We start from the raw sequence: 16,042 nt of genomic DNA on the forward strand, positions 1-16,042 counted from the left end.
GCTCCAGTACAAATCATTAGATGCCTAATTAATTTGGCTGATAGATTACTTACAGGAAACAAAAAGTATCGAATGGTCATACAGAAGTGTCAGTTTAAAGAGCCAGTTCCCGAAGTGACCTAGTCAACATGACTGTAGATCTTTTTATTAACACTTCCTTGTTCTTATTTCTACTTCCTGTGGAATGTGCCCTGGAGAGCAGCAAAAGTCCTCCATAGAAAACGATGTATTGATGTATCTTTTGGTTAAATGCACTCTGAGTAATCAAAGAAAGAGCAGTGCTGCCTAGTGCATGTGTACAGATTTTATTTAGCATGCGATGAAAAGTTTATGGTTTAGAAATCCGAACATCAGAACAATAAGAACAAATACATTCATTCATTAAAATAATTAAATACAAATCTACTCCTCCAAGAAATGACTAAAACAAAGGAAATGTGTAACTTATCCATTCATTTATCTTTATCCTGCTCAGGGTCTCCGTGGATTCTGAGCCTATCCTGGACAACACCTGTCACCAGTCTAATGCAGGGCCCTATGCATACTCTTATTCAAAAAAGGAGCAGGCCATCATAGCCAGTCCATCTACCAGCATGTTTTAGAACATGTTAGGAAAACAGAGGAAACATGAATATAGTGATAATGTAAAAATCCTGAGCCAGAACTCTGGAGCTGTACGGCGGAAGCGGGAGCAGTGCTCGGTGTACCATCACCCTGCCTGCCAGTGTTATTTTAGTTGACAACAAATCTGCTTCTTTGGCTGGCTTACAGTTCCAGCCTTCAAAAGAAGAAGCAGCTTTATTTGTCACGTATACAGCACAGTAATTTTCTTTTCCTAGCTTGAAGTAGGATACATGATACAGCCCCTGGAGCAGAGAGGGTTAAGGGCCTTGCACGAGGGCCAACAGTATCATCATGACCTTTGAGAGCTAACCTCCGAGCCACCACTGTTCCTACACAGAACATTGAACATTACAAGATTCCCACAGCGAGACAAACCAAAGACCATTTAAGTGTGCATTTGATTGCTTTTGATTTTATACACTTTCAAATGCCAGTTGCTAGTTAAATTATTTACACATTTAGCGGGATTGACCACTGGATAGATTGACACAGTCACCACTGCTAATATGGCAAACCTGTAACTGAAGTATAATGGCAGGTCAATGAAACTTTGCTAAGAACTGAAGTCAGAAGTGAACTGAGGTCATCCAAATGACTCATATCTGAATACTATGATCTATATTCCTGTCCATAGTCTGGACCAAAATTCTATTATTAATAAAATGTGTGAACAGCAGGCATGATCCATGTATTTGTACTCGAATTCACATGGCTTGTACTTCCCAGAAACCTATTAATGCTAAACACTTCTGTTCCAGGTAAATAAATTATTTTAAATCTGGGATCACACTAAATGTATTTTTTTAATTTTACACCACCATTATCCTGGCAAGTTGATTTTCACCAATGCAGTTGCATTCATTAGGTCAATTAGAATAACTTCTATGCAAAATGTTGGACGTTATAACATATAGCATGTCAGGAGAACGTACAGACCTCGTGTTGAACGCGTTTGCGTGAGTGCTTCTTCACATTTTGGTTGTGTCAGTGAAATTCTAGTCTCGCTGAGAGCACACATGCACAGCTTACCTTGCAGCGCTGCAGCATGGCTCAGTAACATTCCAAGAAGTGCCTGGATGTGTCCCAAGAGGTCCTGTTGGTTTCAGTTATTAAGACAGACCTTAGAAAGGATTTAGAAGGCCTGTAAAGAGTTGGTATATTTTGTGACACCCGAAAGCATTATATGGTAAAAAAGACGAACAAAAGAACAACCTGAAAGCCCTTTAGTTTGTACTGTTCTTTCACAGATTCAATATTTTAATATGAATGAATTCAAATGATCACATGCTACAAAGCAGAACTGGGAGAATTCCTACAGAGAATAGCTCTGACTGAAAAAACCTGCTAAAGATAGCAGCGTCACGTCTAAGCTGTTCTGCCTTGTACACAATCAGTCTCTCAACATTTTCAGTGATGCCTTTCGAAACGGTTCAGCTGTTATGTTTCATTCAAAAATAGCTGCATTACAGGATTTGCAGAACAGCAGTGATGTCTAGGGGTCCCAGAGTTCAGGTGTTCACTAATGGAAAAAAAGTTTTGCAGTTAAGCACTGAACTTAACACTTATATAATGACATACATCACTTATGCTCACTTGAAATGCTTTTTTACTCTTCTATTATTTACACAATAAACAAATTTAACTTCAGATCTAATTAATTTGAACAGCAGCATCAGCAATAATCACTCTGCCTTTTATACATATGTATGTTTTCAGACAATCATCTAAACCTTTGCAGCCATCCAGTTCTTTATGTCTAAATAAGTCAACAGCACCGTCATCAAATTTCATCTGCACGTCAAGTGACATGTCCGAAAACTCTCTTCCTTTTTTATGGACCTGGAACATCTGCCCTCGAGAACTACCTGCCCTTGTTTTATTTTTATTTTTTTAACTTTGTGACGTGCTGGTTATAAAAATGTCTTAAGCAAACATATTCTCCCGTTTAGAATCACATAGGGGGGAAAAAAAAAGCTGAATATTGCATTTGTTTTGTTTCACTCACAATAACAGCTCAGTGTTATTGTGACAACCCCACCTAGCTTGTGCAATGTAATGAGAAGTAAATGTACACCAGTGAATACATCCCAGGGGATGAGTGGCATTGGCAGGCTTAAGCTGAGACCTCACTATAGCAAACCTCTCGATCACATCCCCAACAGCTGCGTTTGTGCGTCACATGTACGCTAGAGATCTCAAAGCCTCTGACAGCTCAACGAGGTAAACCTGGCAGCAAGTTCAATCCATTTAGATATACAGTACAATTTTAAAGATCTCTTGCTAATCAAAATTCATGCTAAATGAACGATCATTACAAAGACATTAAAGCACGTTTCGTCAGATTCTCTACAACCTGTTTTATGTCGTCTCACCTGCTCCACGCTCACAGTATTACGGCTAATATGGATGTTCCTGTTCATCGGTGCCTTTTTGCAGTGCATATATAGCAGGAGTAATAAAGTCAACTGCTTTTTTTATAGGACAAGCAAGTATATGGACTTAACACTACACTACTGAAATGAAAGTAAAACTTCATTCTCTGTGGCTATGTGGTTATTTTGATTAAAATGGAACAACAATTTTATCAACCACTACAATCGAATGAAACTGCTAAAAGGATTCGTATTTTAAGTGGCGTATACGGCGCGGCTCTGAGAAAATGGGGATTTCGGTTTTTGACACTGTGCGTGTGATACAGGAATGCAGGTGGCGGGTTGGAGCGCTGGTGGTGACGAGGCTTTTTCAATTTAATACCTGTAGCAAATGATCCTAAAAGTAAGCTATAATCTGTCTAGACTCAGCCCTGTAGTGCTTCTGATCACCTGAGAAAGCACTTGTGTCAAACCTTGTAATGTAGGCCACATTTTCAGTAGGGCATTATTCACGGTTATTTAAAGACACAGTAAAGTAGGTTGAGCGTCACATGTCAAACACTGAAAGAGAAAAAAAATAAATAAATAAAATAAACACAAAGAGACACTTTAGGGTGTGTCTGTAGACCGATACAAATGATAATGAGCAAGTCAGCTTTTTCAAATCCAAACCGTTTACACTGTCAGGTTGATAAAAATAGGTTGTTATAGCTTGAGCTAGATAAAACATTGTCTAAAATAGTGCAATGATATTTATTATAAAAAAAAAAAAGCCAGATATAGGAGGAAGTTGAAGTAAGATTTAAGAAATGAGGAAATAACCATATTGTGTTCAAAGTGCATAGGCGGAGACGATCTTAAGTAATGTGTTACGTAGCCTGAAATGAATCACTTGATATTGTTGCATGACTGTGCAAGTTTACGTCACAAGGAAGTAGCACAAGCCTGGGACTGACCTGTTGAGTTTGAAAAAAGTCACCCAGAAACTCTCATACCTAGTTCTTTTCAAAAGAGGAAAAAAATGACCAAAATGAAAAGAATTAAAGAAGTGCAACCGAGGTTTATTTTTAAATATGCTCTGGGAACATTGACAAGCCGTTTGAAAAGGAATCTCAAAACTCCACTGAAATAAAGTGCAAGTTTTCGGATAGCTAGGACTGTACATTTGTTTCTTCCTCTTGTGAAATGTGCGCCTAAGTACGAAAAGCCCTTGTTTTCCGCAAAACTGGATTTAGAGTAAGAATGTATCCATGGATGATATCGCATTTTACAAATATTGTCAGAAATAAGAACAAATCAATTCAGTGAACCAGCGCTCTGAGATGATCAGCATTGATTGAAAACACCACATGCTGTAAATTAAAAAAAAAAAAAAAAAAAAAAAAAAAAAAAAAAAAAAAAAAAATAGTAGAACTGATCCAGCTGTTTTTGCCTTAAATTAACAATTGGCCTCAGAGGACTACTGAAATACACCAGTCTTAACCTGAATACATTACTTAAATGAACAAGTGCAGAAAAAAATAATGGTAAAATAAAATAAAAATACAAACAACTGAATAAAAAAAAAAAAAAAAAAAAAAATACTGAACTTTTTTGCTGTGGGTTTGCAATCAAATTAAAGAAAACTGGAGAAAATGATGACAGTAGTCAGGCAGTTGGAAAAGAGTGGCACAGTCCAGGAACATGGAACAGTCGCAAGATCATACGCTGTGCATAGGAGAAATAAAGCACTTACGGTTTTCACATAATGTCAACCACGTCATAAAGCTTCTGTATGCTCGAACGGAGTATCAGTTGCATTCCATTCCTGACACATCAACAAAAATAATGAAAAGAGGGCATAATTATGGGTTCAGAAAAGAGGAGCAATACAATAGTATTGTGCAGACACCAGCAAGATAAAAGTGAAATTAAGTCAGACAAATCCCATCACCTTTGCATAGTGACGAATACAAAGCAGAGGGATCAGGCAAAACTGCAAAATTAAATAAAATTATATATATATATTTAAAAAAAAATGCATTGTGTGGGAGAAAATATCAGGCATGCCCACAGAACAGAAATAATCTATTCTTAAAGTCTTTGATAGGCTCCTTATTCTGTACAAAGCGTACATATGGAGAACAGGAAACTCAAAAAGAGGTTTGGTGCACTGAGACACTTTTTTTTTAAAACCAACAGTAATAGTGCCTTAGTCATTATCTGTGCAACAACACAAAAGCTTCAAGCTTCTCTGGAATATTTCCTCTATACATCAGATTATACTTGATGATTGTGCGAGCAGCCAAGCACTGCAGCGTGGTGTGATTTATGGGCTGAATCAGGTTCTTGGCCATCTCCTTCTCATCTAAGAGGTCACATGCAGTCTGCCTGAAGGAATTGGTGCTGTCGAAATGCGTGCCACCTGCGATAAGCAGCTTCATGATGTCGGGGTGGTTGTTGGAGGCGGCCACGTGCAGAGGACTGTTATTGTCTTCATCGCGACAGTTTACATCAGCGCCACATTCCAGAAGAATGGAGGTCACCTGGAACGAGGGGAACTTGCAGACTGGGTAGCGGCCAACACACGTCGTGTTTCTGTCCACGGCCAGGTGAAGGGGGCTGTAACCGTTTTTCCCACATGGCTGAAGCTTTAGGAACTTGTAAATGGTCTCTTTCTTGAAGTGGTCCTGCTCGACCGTGCACGGGACCTTCTCCAGCAAGCAGATGAGGTGAAGTATGATGGCGAGCGCTTTGCTGAGCTGAGCCGGGTCGGGTCCAGGTTGTCGCTGCTTCATGGCACGGTCGATCTCCAGGACACTTTTGCTAAGGATGCCCATGAGGTCGTCAAAGGACACAGAAGTCCCTAGGAGACCTTTGGCACGGTCCTGCAGCATGAAAGAAAAAAGCTCAGCAAATGAGAGCAAGCTGCTGGCAGTCATAGGACTAAGTGGGTCCAAGTTATTCTGTTGCATGTCCAGGGCATACTTCCAAAGGTTGATGCACCGCTCAAAATTCCCTGAATCGGCATAGACAGCTCCTCTGTATCGGATGTAGTACGATGTGTCTGGATGCGACGGGCCAAGGATGCGTTCTCTAATAAGGAGAGCCTGCATTCGCATCTCATCTGGGTCTGAGATCAAACTGTCCAGCTCTTCCATGCTCCCGGCCTCCTTTGCGTAGTCGTATGCCATTATAAGTTCTTTAGGTTCTCCTTTAAAGAGGATGTTGCTGCAGTCGCTGTATCGCATCTCCATGGCTCTCTTCCAGTATTTTAAAGCTCCCAGGAGATCCCTCTTTTTATCTACAAAAGTAGCACCCAATAATTCAAAAGCATTAATTCGTTCCATTTTGTTCGTCTGAGGGTGTTGTGTGAGGAAGTCTACTATGTTTGTGTGGCCGGTGACACTAGCTGAGAGCAAAGGAGTCATTCCGTAGCCATCCTTTTCCATTGTGGCGCCATACTTCAGAAGCATTTTCATTATTTCCAAACTTCCTGATTCAGCACAATCATGTAAGGCAGTGTTACCTACAGAAGGAAGAGAGATTAACAGGACGTCATAAACCTCACTACTATAATTTAACTGATTAAGCACAAACAGAAACCTCAGTAAGAGACAAAAAAAAGACTAGAAAATTATACACTTAAATTTGACAAATTGTTCACATTTGGATGAATTGTAGATGCATTTTACCTTTGACACTTTTCCTATTCACATCAGCGCCTCTCTCCAGCAGATACTGCGCAATCTCTTTGTGGCCCTTATAACAGGAAATCATGAGGCACGTGTGGCCGTGCCGATTGGCCACTTCTAGGTCAGCTTTGTGTTCCACCAGATACCTGACGATGTCAAGGTGGCCGTCGAAGCAAGCAGCTCTCAGAGGGGTCGAATTGGTGAGAGTTGTGTTGTTTACAGAAGCGCCGTGTCCCAAGAGCGACTGCACTACCTTCAGGTGTCCAGCTGCTGACGCGGCCCACAGTGGAGGGGCTCCTTCTATGGTCTCACCGTCGAAGTTCACAGATCCTCCAACTTCAACAGGGGCACAGCAGCACTCGAGAAGGTACTCCACCAAATCAAGGTGCCCGTAGCGAGCTGCCATTAACAGCGGAGTTGCTCCATTTGTTTTCTCTGACATCAGTTTTGTAACCTCGTGGTCGGTTTTGCTTTCTAATAGCTTCTGAAGCAACTTGAGCTTGCCATCTCGGGCCGCATTGAACACAGCAGTTTTCAGATCCATTGCATCTGGTTGCTCGTCTTCTTCCTAAACAAACAGAAGAAAACAGTGAGATCAGATCATTTAAAACATTCTACTACAGACAGACAAACAAAACAAAAACACCTTCTACAGCTCTTGGATTGATCTAAATAACACAATCAGGCGTATTTTTACTTTACATTCGATTTACAAGATCTTCAACGTTTGAACTCCAACGCTGATAGCTCTGTGCTACAAAACCTAGCTCTCTAACCTTATATTTATACGGTATAACTAATAGGAAACCATCCTAGAAATCTTATCAAATCTATCCAAGGTGATATTATGACTAAATAAAAGACGTGGACAACTTCTAAAGACCACAGTTAGCAAATCTTCCTCGCTACTATGAACTGGGTTGTTTTAATAAACCTTTTGCTAGCTAGGTGTCAGTTCGCATTGGGCCGAATTCAAGAAATGCTTCCTATATTAGTCACAAACGCCCAGAAAGTCGTCTGTTTTTACTATTTGTTTCACAATAACTTAAAACGACCAAAAGTGTAGACGTGTAACGATGTTGTTTCACCAGCTATTAAACACAAGCTACGTGGCTAAACGGCTTAGCAAAGGGAAAAGTGGCCGATTCCTACCTTGTTCTCGTTGCTCCTCGCTGCTGCTCGTAGCTTAAATCCACAGTTTGGTGTCACTTCAGTTGACTAACAGAACCATGTCAGCACGAAAGACGCTTAAATTCACTCGCGTTAGTAGATTTTTCATCATAACTCGCGGTTCTGCTGTTTATATTGAACTTATTTTTTAACGTAAATCAAACCCGTTGTTCTGGAGTCAGACCGCAGTCAGACCGCCACCCCCGCTTTAGCCCACACCACAACACAGAGCTTAGCTGTAGCTTTAGCAGCCTGTCGTTACACAATACCGTAGAACAACGGGCTTTCTTTCGCTAATGAAAGTCTTCCCTCATAAAAACAAAAGACGATCACGAGACCCTTCTCAGTGCCCGTTTTGTTCCATAGCTTGTCATCACCCGATACTCGCTTTTCCTCACGACGAATAAGGAAGCGTATGACAGTAGCTGCTCTCGCGCGTCGATACAGCTTCCCGTTAAAGTCACATTATTAATCCCACCCCTAAAATGATTGGCGTTAAAGCTAGCCAATCAGAAACGTCGGATCTGTGCGCGAACGTAAACAATCATTTTCGGTGGTCACGACTGTTAGGCGTTTAACAATGAACTCACGACGAGTAGATTTTCAAGGTTCACGGTGTTTAAACGATTTAACACAAACCGTTATCGTGCGTGTGTGTGTGTGTGTGTGTGTGTGTGCGCAGCCAGACTATTTACACAGCAGGTAAAGAAATGAATAATACACGATAATATGTTTCAGGTTTATTGATTGTGTACAACAGCTCTCACACTTTTTCCCTCTTTGTGATAAAAACGTACAAGGGCAATTAGTTCTGAACAAATCCATATATAATGTGATTACTGGACAAAAAAACAAATGTACAGTGAAAATGGAGGAACATCATAAAGAAAACCCCTGGCAAGGCTTGCACACACAATACAGTTCATGTGAAACCAGTTGAATTAAAAAAAAAAAAAAAAATGTGAACATGATGCTTTACAAATTGAAACCTGCTACTTAATCCACACTTAACCCGACAGAAATACTAGGGGAAATCATTTTTATTAGACTAAATCAATCACTACAAACTATGTTCTTCACCACAAAATACCCAAGTATTTAGTACATCAACAGACATGTTTCCGTGCAAGCTAAATACAACCACCCTTTCTTAAACTAATTGGTGCTTTTACTTTTGTTGACCCAATGGGTAGAGGAATTAGAAAAAAATAAATAAATAAATCAGATGATGTATGCCACTCTTATTTTTAATGGATTAATTACTCTGTCTCCCAAACCAACCAGACTGGAGTCTTTGTTCACTTTTAGCCAATGTGACCAACTATCCTGCAGTTTCAAGCTTTCGGTGCTCCCAACACATTTGACTACTGCCTGATGACAGGTTTGTTTGAAACTGCAGATCAGTGGATACTCAAACTGTGCATTTACACAATCAGGAACCTAATCATGTTGTGCTCAAACTCACAGTTAAACCATCTGTCCAGAGTGTATACTTGGTGAAGTTCACCTGAGCAAACAATCACTGGCCACCATTATGGTTCAGCATTTTTAAATGTATGTCTGTAAATCAGTGAATGATTTGTTTATTTTTATTCTTGTTTTCTTATCATTTAAGTCGGTGCTTATTCATTTTTAACGTGATATTCATGGATTTAAAGACATGCTAATTATGGCACAGGAACATAGCTGTCCAAAATAAGCCTCTTTTAAGAATGTAACAGCAGAGCACCAGCCCGCATGATGTTAGATCAAAAATAAACTAATTTAAAAAAAATAATTAAAAAATTAAAAACACTTCCAACCATAAGTACTAAACTGAAATGAAAATGAATTCCGTTTGAAATAATGGTGTTATCCCAAAGTGTTTCTGAAAGTATTTTATGATACTCATCTTAAGTCTAAGCACCACAAGTCATGAGTTCATCAATATATCTGTGGAGCTAAGTGTGTGTTAAATAGCTCCTCCCAGGCCTCGACAAATTAAAGAAAGCAGTGTAAAAATGAAACACACACCCACACAATAAATTAAGAGGTTTTCTTCTTAGCACTGAATATATTGTTTGATGGGATATGAATGTTAATCCATCCATAATCCTTAAAGATGTAAAGCCAAACAGATACATCTTTAAATAAACATTAAGTATGCAGTTCTAAAATTGGAGAATGAACCATGGCAGCAGCCTTTAGTCCCTTGTGTGTGTGTGTGTGTGTGTGTGTGTGTGTGTGTGTGTGTGTGTGTGTGTGTGTGTGTGTGTGTGTGTGTGTGTGTGAGATCAAAAATAATAATGACTTGGAGATGTTAGGATCCAACACGGGTTGTTGTGGTTTTCTTGTCTGAAAAGAAGCTCCTGAGCAGCACGACCTGGCTGATGCTGACCACCAGGAGAATAAATGCCTCCCCAATGGACCAGAATGCCACCCTGGTGTTCAGGTCTTCTGCTCTGCTGCGTCCTTGCGCCTCTCTCAGACGGAAATGAGTCTGGTAATCGATCACAGACTTCAGGGCTTCATGGATGGAGACGCAGGCAGATTCCATCTAACAAAGGTGAATCAAGAATACGAGTCAGAACTGTTCAGCAATCTGTACACAAAAATATGCAACTGATATCAGGGACTTGTGTTTCATAAAGCAGCTGTTGACTAAACACCATTAATGATTTCACCATGTTTTTACCATTAGCCTTGATTATAATATTTACACTTTCCACACTTTCCAATTTACACATTCCTAATGTTTTTCGAGTAGTGAAATACATACTTGAGTTAATGCGGTCACTCGGTTTTCGTTTGGGAATAGCGGAGGGTCATCACCGACTTGAAAGTCAAAGTAGACGGTCTTGTGTGTGAAGGTGGAAAACTCGTTGCTGAAGCAGAACTTGTACGTTCCATTTTTCGCAGCGGTAAATGTGAAACTGTCATACTGCTTCTTCATTTCTTTGTACAGAACTGTACCTTCTGGATCCTCCAGACGACAGTCAACATCGTAGTGGCCCCCGGTCACAACCTGGTTAAAAAAAAAAAAGACACCCAAAAATAGTTTATCAAAAGATGTTTTAGGATAGTACAAAAAGTAAGCATGCTTTTTTATTATTTATTTATTTATTTATTTATTTATTTATTTTTTAAAGAAATGGATAGACATCACAAAAACACTTCCTTCCAAAACACAAATCATTCCAGATAAAGGAATCCACCAATTTATTTGTCACAGATGAGGTGCTGTAGGAATGCTAACATTCAGGTCATAGAAAAAATACCCTGCAGCACTACCTTTACAATGTTCATACTGGCTGACAGAGCAGATTGATGACATCGCCACTTTACACATGGTTTTTGCTCAGGCAATCTTCAAACTCTCAGCATTCTTTTGGAGACTGAACAGCAGGAAATTATTTTGCGTTTTGTCAAAAAGACCTGTGATTATAAATTATGGACTGAGGCCCATGACTACTTTTATTACATCAGAATTAATAATTACATCCTCGTCATCATGATCATCATCAGTAATACAGATGTTGAGTTATTTTAGCTATTCTGTTTCTTTTCATTGTTTTATAATTCAATAAATATTTCCTTATTTTCATTTGGTCTATTTTTTAATCTATTGCTATATGCATTTATTTGTGTACCACTCTGTGCATATTTATTATTCCATTTCACATCTTTTGACCCTGTGAATTCTATGACATGATTAATAAAAATGATCCTTTTTATCTCTTTGTGCTTATTTTATATTTCTCACTTCATTACATATATGAAAAATCTTTAAAATCCTACAAATAATCATTATCATTATTAGTGATAATATTATTATCTCATTATTATGAGATCATTATTAGCTTAATCAATGTTAACATGAAAATAAACATAAAAATGGAATGTAATATACAGATTAATCTTATATACAGATTAACTAGTTTGGTTTCTGTGGGTGGAAAAATAAAATTGAACGTCTAAATGCCATGGAGTAAATAAATGTTATGTTCTACATGTGTATAAAGTGTCTCACATTCGAGTAGGTGGATGCAGCTCATTATATTAATCTGCAACAACAAAGGAGGTGGGGGAATTTTTTAACACTGAAAAATTTGAGAACAGGCTGATCCTCGAGAAAAAGACAATCTTCAGCAACAAGAACATTTCAAGGACTAAAGCTAAACACAGCTTCCTACTGTTGATCTATTTGCTCTCTAAATACATTGTATTTCTGTGGCAGTTTATTTGACATTGACCTGACTAACCTCTGATTCCAGGCCTGTTCTCTAGCTCTGATGTTGTCCTGATAAACTTGGGGTGGTAGATCTACAGGAAAGACTCTTGGTACCTCAGGGCTAAGGTAAATGCCACAGACTTCTCATCGCTTTTGTGGTTTGCTCAGTGGACTACACTCTTAAAAGAAAGCTTGTGCAGACTGAGAGCACTACACAGGTCAGGGTTCCCTAAAACTAGCTCTGGAAGGTTAAAGTTCAGCGCAGCTTTGTGTATTCACTTCTCTGCTTTAATAGCACTGAATCCGGTTCCTCATCCGGCCAGGGACTATACAAGCAGGGACACACGAGTCGAGTTAAAAGTAGTACAGAACATCACAAAAAAGTTACGGCCACACACAAAGTGATATCGGTGCAAGTAACTGGTCGCTGTACTGTGAAGTCATCAGTAGGTCTTCCTACTATTGGTTGCTATAGCAATAAAGTTTAAATATCTTTGTCATAAGAGAAGCAGTGTGTGTTCTTTAAGACAAATCACATGCTATACTGTATTCACTCAGTTGCTGCACCAAGCCGCTCCTTTTTTTTCTTTGCATAAAGTTAAACTTTTTTAAAAATATTTTCAGCAAATTTTATATATATATTGATTTTTTTTTTTTTTACATTATATAGAAGGTGTGTGTGCCTTCTGGTGGTCCAGCGGCAGCCTCTCATTGCTGAGGCCTGGGTTTGATTCCTGGGCAGGGTGCTAACCCAGCCACTGAAGAGTTAACCTGGATAAAATGGCATCAGGAAAGGCACCCAGGGTAAAATATGTGCCAAAATCTAAGCGGGCTACGCGATCCACCGTGGCGACCCCGAACAGGGAACAGGCGAAAGAAGAAGGAGAAAAAAGGCGCCAATACAGAAGCAGAGTTTTTAAAGTGGTGGTTGTTCTGTGTCAAGAAAAGGAATAGATAAACTCAAGGTTTAGACAAAATGTTATCATTTTACACTGACCATTTTCAGACAGTTTGAGATAGGTAAAATCTGTAGAATCTGTGACGACTCGTGGTCTATGAATGATCCATTCAGTTTCCAGTCTTTACCGGTCAGTATCTAAATCACTGACTGCATCATCTAAAGTCAAAATCCAACCCTTAGTCATGAGGGGTTGTTATTGTGGCTGGTAGGGCTGAGTGATTTGTATCTTCTATGATATTTTAAGTTGCTTTAACAGTGTGCAAGCTGACAAAAAAAAATCCTTGAGTGGTTACGCTTTCACTGTGTGACGTGGCCCAGCACAATGCAATATGCGAGATAAGCTGCAGGTTTATCCAGATTCTAATGTTTATGCCCTGCAGCATAATTATGACACCTTATTGATTTTGTGCAAATTTTAGAACCTTGCAAGGCCACTATAAAATTGTTTATTCATACATACACTGGTTGATCTCTATAAATATGCGAATAAAACTTTTTAGTTATGACATGCAAGACTATTTTTGCACATTCCAAACAAATCTTCCATTTCTTAGTTTGAAATTAGTTATGTATATGCTCAGTATAATGTGGCTGGCTTTTCATTTCACTGCACGTTACATGCTGTATATAACTGTATGTACAGGGAAAAAAATATGTCTCTTGAATCGAATACATGCCATATATAACAAGAGCGGGCTAGTGATAGAGGATATTGTGCTCTGCATTAACCAACAATCTGTATTTTGTGTCTGGGACTAAAAAAACCCAGAAAATCTCACACATGCTTAATAGCTAGCTGATAAAAATGACATGCAAATTCATCATTATTATGAACCATTTAAAAAAAAAAAAAAAACCCTTTCCACTTAATACCTCACAAAGCATATGTTTTATATAGGTTAACAGAAATAGGGTTTAAACATACATAGGTACAAATAAAGCAGATCCAATTTTGCAATTGAAGCTATTACAAACGTTTGTAATATTTCATGGCTGCCATCTCAAAAAGAATAAGAGTTGGCTCAAAATATGTTGCATTTTTTAACCTCATGCATACCTTAAAAATGTGAAGAAAAAAGAATGAAAAACAAAAAAAATATGGGCTGATACACTTGTGTATAAATATAAAACTTGAAAAAAAGTGTTTGTCCCCTTCCTGATTTTTTTTTTTGCATGTTTGTCACACTTTAAATGTTTCAGATCAAACAAATTAAAATATTAGTCAAAGATAACAAGTCAACACAACATGCAGTTTTTAAATTAAGGGAAATTTTTATTATTAAGGGGAAACAAAATTCATACCCACATGGCCCTGTGTGAAAAAGTGTTTGCCCTTAAACCTAATAACTGGTTGGACCGCCCTTAACAGCAAGAACTGCAATCAAGCATTTGCAATAACTTGCAATGAGTCTGTTACAGCACTGGGAAGTAATTGTTTTAATTCAGCCACATTGGAGGGTTTTCAAGCATGAACTGCCTTTTTAAGGTCATGCCAAAGCATCTCAATAGGATTCAGGTCAGGACTTTGACTAGGCCACTCCAAAGTCTCCATTTTGTTTTTCTTCAGCCATTCAGGGGTTGACTTGCTGGTGTGTTTTGGATCATTGTCCTGCTGTAGAACCCAAGTTTGCTCCAGCTTGAGGTCACAAACAGACAAATGTCCCGATGGCACATTGTCCTTCAGGATTTTTTGGTAGACAGCAGAATTCATGATTCCATCTATTACAGCAAGTCTTCCAGGTCCAGAAGCAGCAAAACAGCCCCAAACCATCACACTACCACCACCAAATTTTACTGCTGGTATGATGTCTTTTTCTGAAATGCAATGTTACTTTTATGCCAGATGTAATGGGGAGCATTTATGTTCTTTTTGCTCGGCAGCGGTTTTCGTCTCTGAACTCTGCCATCCACCTTATGGTGGAGTCATGAACACTGACCTTAACTGACCTTGCCTGCAGTTCTTTGGATGTTGTTGTGGGGTCTTTTGTGACATCTTGGATGAGTCGTCACTGCGCTCTTGGGGTAATTTTGGTCGGCTGGAAAATCTGTTCGTGAAGGTTCGCCACTGTTCCATGTTTTCTCCATTTGTGGATAATGGCTCTCACTGTGGTTCACTGGAGTCCCAAAACTTTAGAAATGGCTTTATAACCATTTCCAGACTGATAGAAAATAATTGAAATCTTTCTCATTTGTTTCTGAATTTCTTTGTGTTCCTCATGATGTATAGCTTTTGAGGACCTTTTGGTTTACTTCACTTTGTCAGTCAGGTCTTATTTAAGTGATTTCTTGATTGCGAACAGGTGTGGCAGTAATCAGGCCTGGGTGTAGTTAGAGAAATTGAACTCAGGTGTGATAAACCACAGTTAAGTTTTAACAGGGGGGCAAACACTTTTTCACACAGTGCCATTTGGGTTCGGATTTAGTTGTCCATTAATAATACAACCTTTCATTTAAAAACTGCATGTTGTGTTTACTTGTGTTATCTTTGGCTAATATTTAAATTTGTTTGATGATCTAAAACATTAAAGTGTGACATTAAAGGGGGCAAACTTTTTCACACCACTGTATGTATAAATATTGTATTTTTTTGTTTCTATTACTTTTTATATCTCAATTTACTTTTTTATTTTCTTTTGACATTAATTTGATGTTTAGGATTTCTTTGATGTCATTCCTCTTACTTTCGATGCTGTGTAAAGCTGAATTTCCCTTGCAGGGGATTAATAAAGGTATCTTATATCAGGTCTGGCAATATAATATAATACTGAACACCACAGATTATGTAGTGTCATGTAAAAACAATGAACTCTCACACAAGCATAACACTCACTGATTCTCACGCAATCTCCTGGCTATAACCTATAAGGAATCAGTTTGAAAGCTTGTGAGAGTTTCATCTAGGTTTACTTTTAATTTTTTGTTACAGTACTGCTAGAATCTGTAGAAAACAACGATAAACTAAACAGAAATACCAATTTACTGGAATAATCCTATAGTTAATGCTCTATGACTGTGCTGTTCTGATTGTTAG

At 38.6% G+C, this 16,042-nt stretch overlaps 2 protein-coding genes across 3 annotated transcripts in view; both read right to left on the reverse strand.

Moving 5' to 3' along the window:
- Positions 1-4,371: 4,371 nt before the first annotated feature.
- fem1c (fem-1 homolog c) lies at positions 4,372-8,310 on the reverse strand. Its single transcript, XM_060881451.1, has 3 exons — positions 7,823-8,310; positions 6,671-7,238; positions 4,372-6,504 (listed from the first exon to the last, which is right to left on the reverse strand). Exons 2-3 carry the CDS (start codon positions 7,212-7,214, stop codon positions 5,195-5,197), a joined length of 1,854 nt encoding a protein of 617 aa, XP_060737434.1. The 5' UTR covers positions 7,215-7,238; positions 7,823-8,310; the 3' UTR covers positions 4,372-5,194.
- Positions 8,311-8,567: 257 nt separating this feature from the next.
- Positions 8,568-16,042, reverse strand: part of tmed7 (transmembrane p24 trafficking protein 7) — an 8,485-nt gene continuing 1,010 nt past the window's right edge. For both annotated transcript variants that reach the window (XM_060881518.1, XM_060881519.1), the window contains exons 3-4: positions 10,599-10,844; positions 8,568-10,376 (exon numbers count right to left, since the gene is read on the reverse strand). In XM_060881518.1, the coding sequence (XP_060737501.1) occupies positions 10,140-10,376; positions 10,599-10,844 (483 nt within the window). In that variant the 3' untranslated portion in view covers positions 8,568-10,139. The remainder of the gene's footprint in view (positions 10,377-10,598; positions 10,845-16,042) is intronic.

Source organism: Tachysurus vachellii, chromosome 11 (assembly GCF_030014155.1).
Source record: "Tachysurus vachellii isolate PV-2020 chromosome 11, HZAU_Pvac_v1, whole genome shotgun sequence".
Taxonomy (NCBI): domain Eukaryota; kingdom Metazoa; phylum Chordata; class Actinopteri; order Siluriformes; family Bagridae; genus Tachysurus; species Tachysurus vachellii.

Bases quoted from the DNA above. Each gene is read 5' to 3' on its own strand.
- fem1c (XM_060881451.1), bottom strand. From the start codon at position 7,214: ATGGATCTGAAAACTGCTGTGTTCAATGCGGCCCGAGATGGCAAGCTC. The intron at 6,505-6,670 runs GTAAAATGCATC...TTCCTTCTGTAG, and splicing joins GAATAGGAAAAGTGTCAAAG to GTAACACTGCCTTACATGAT.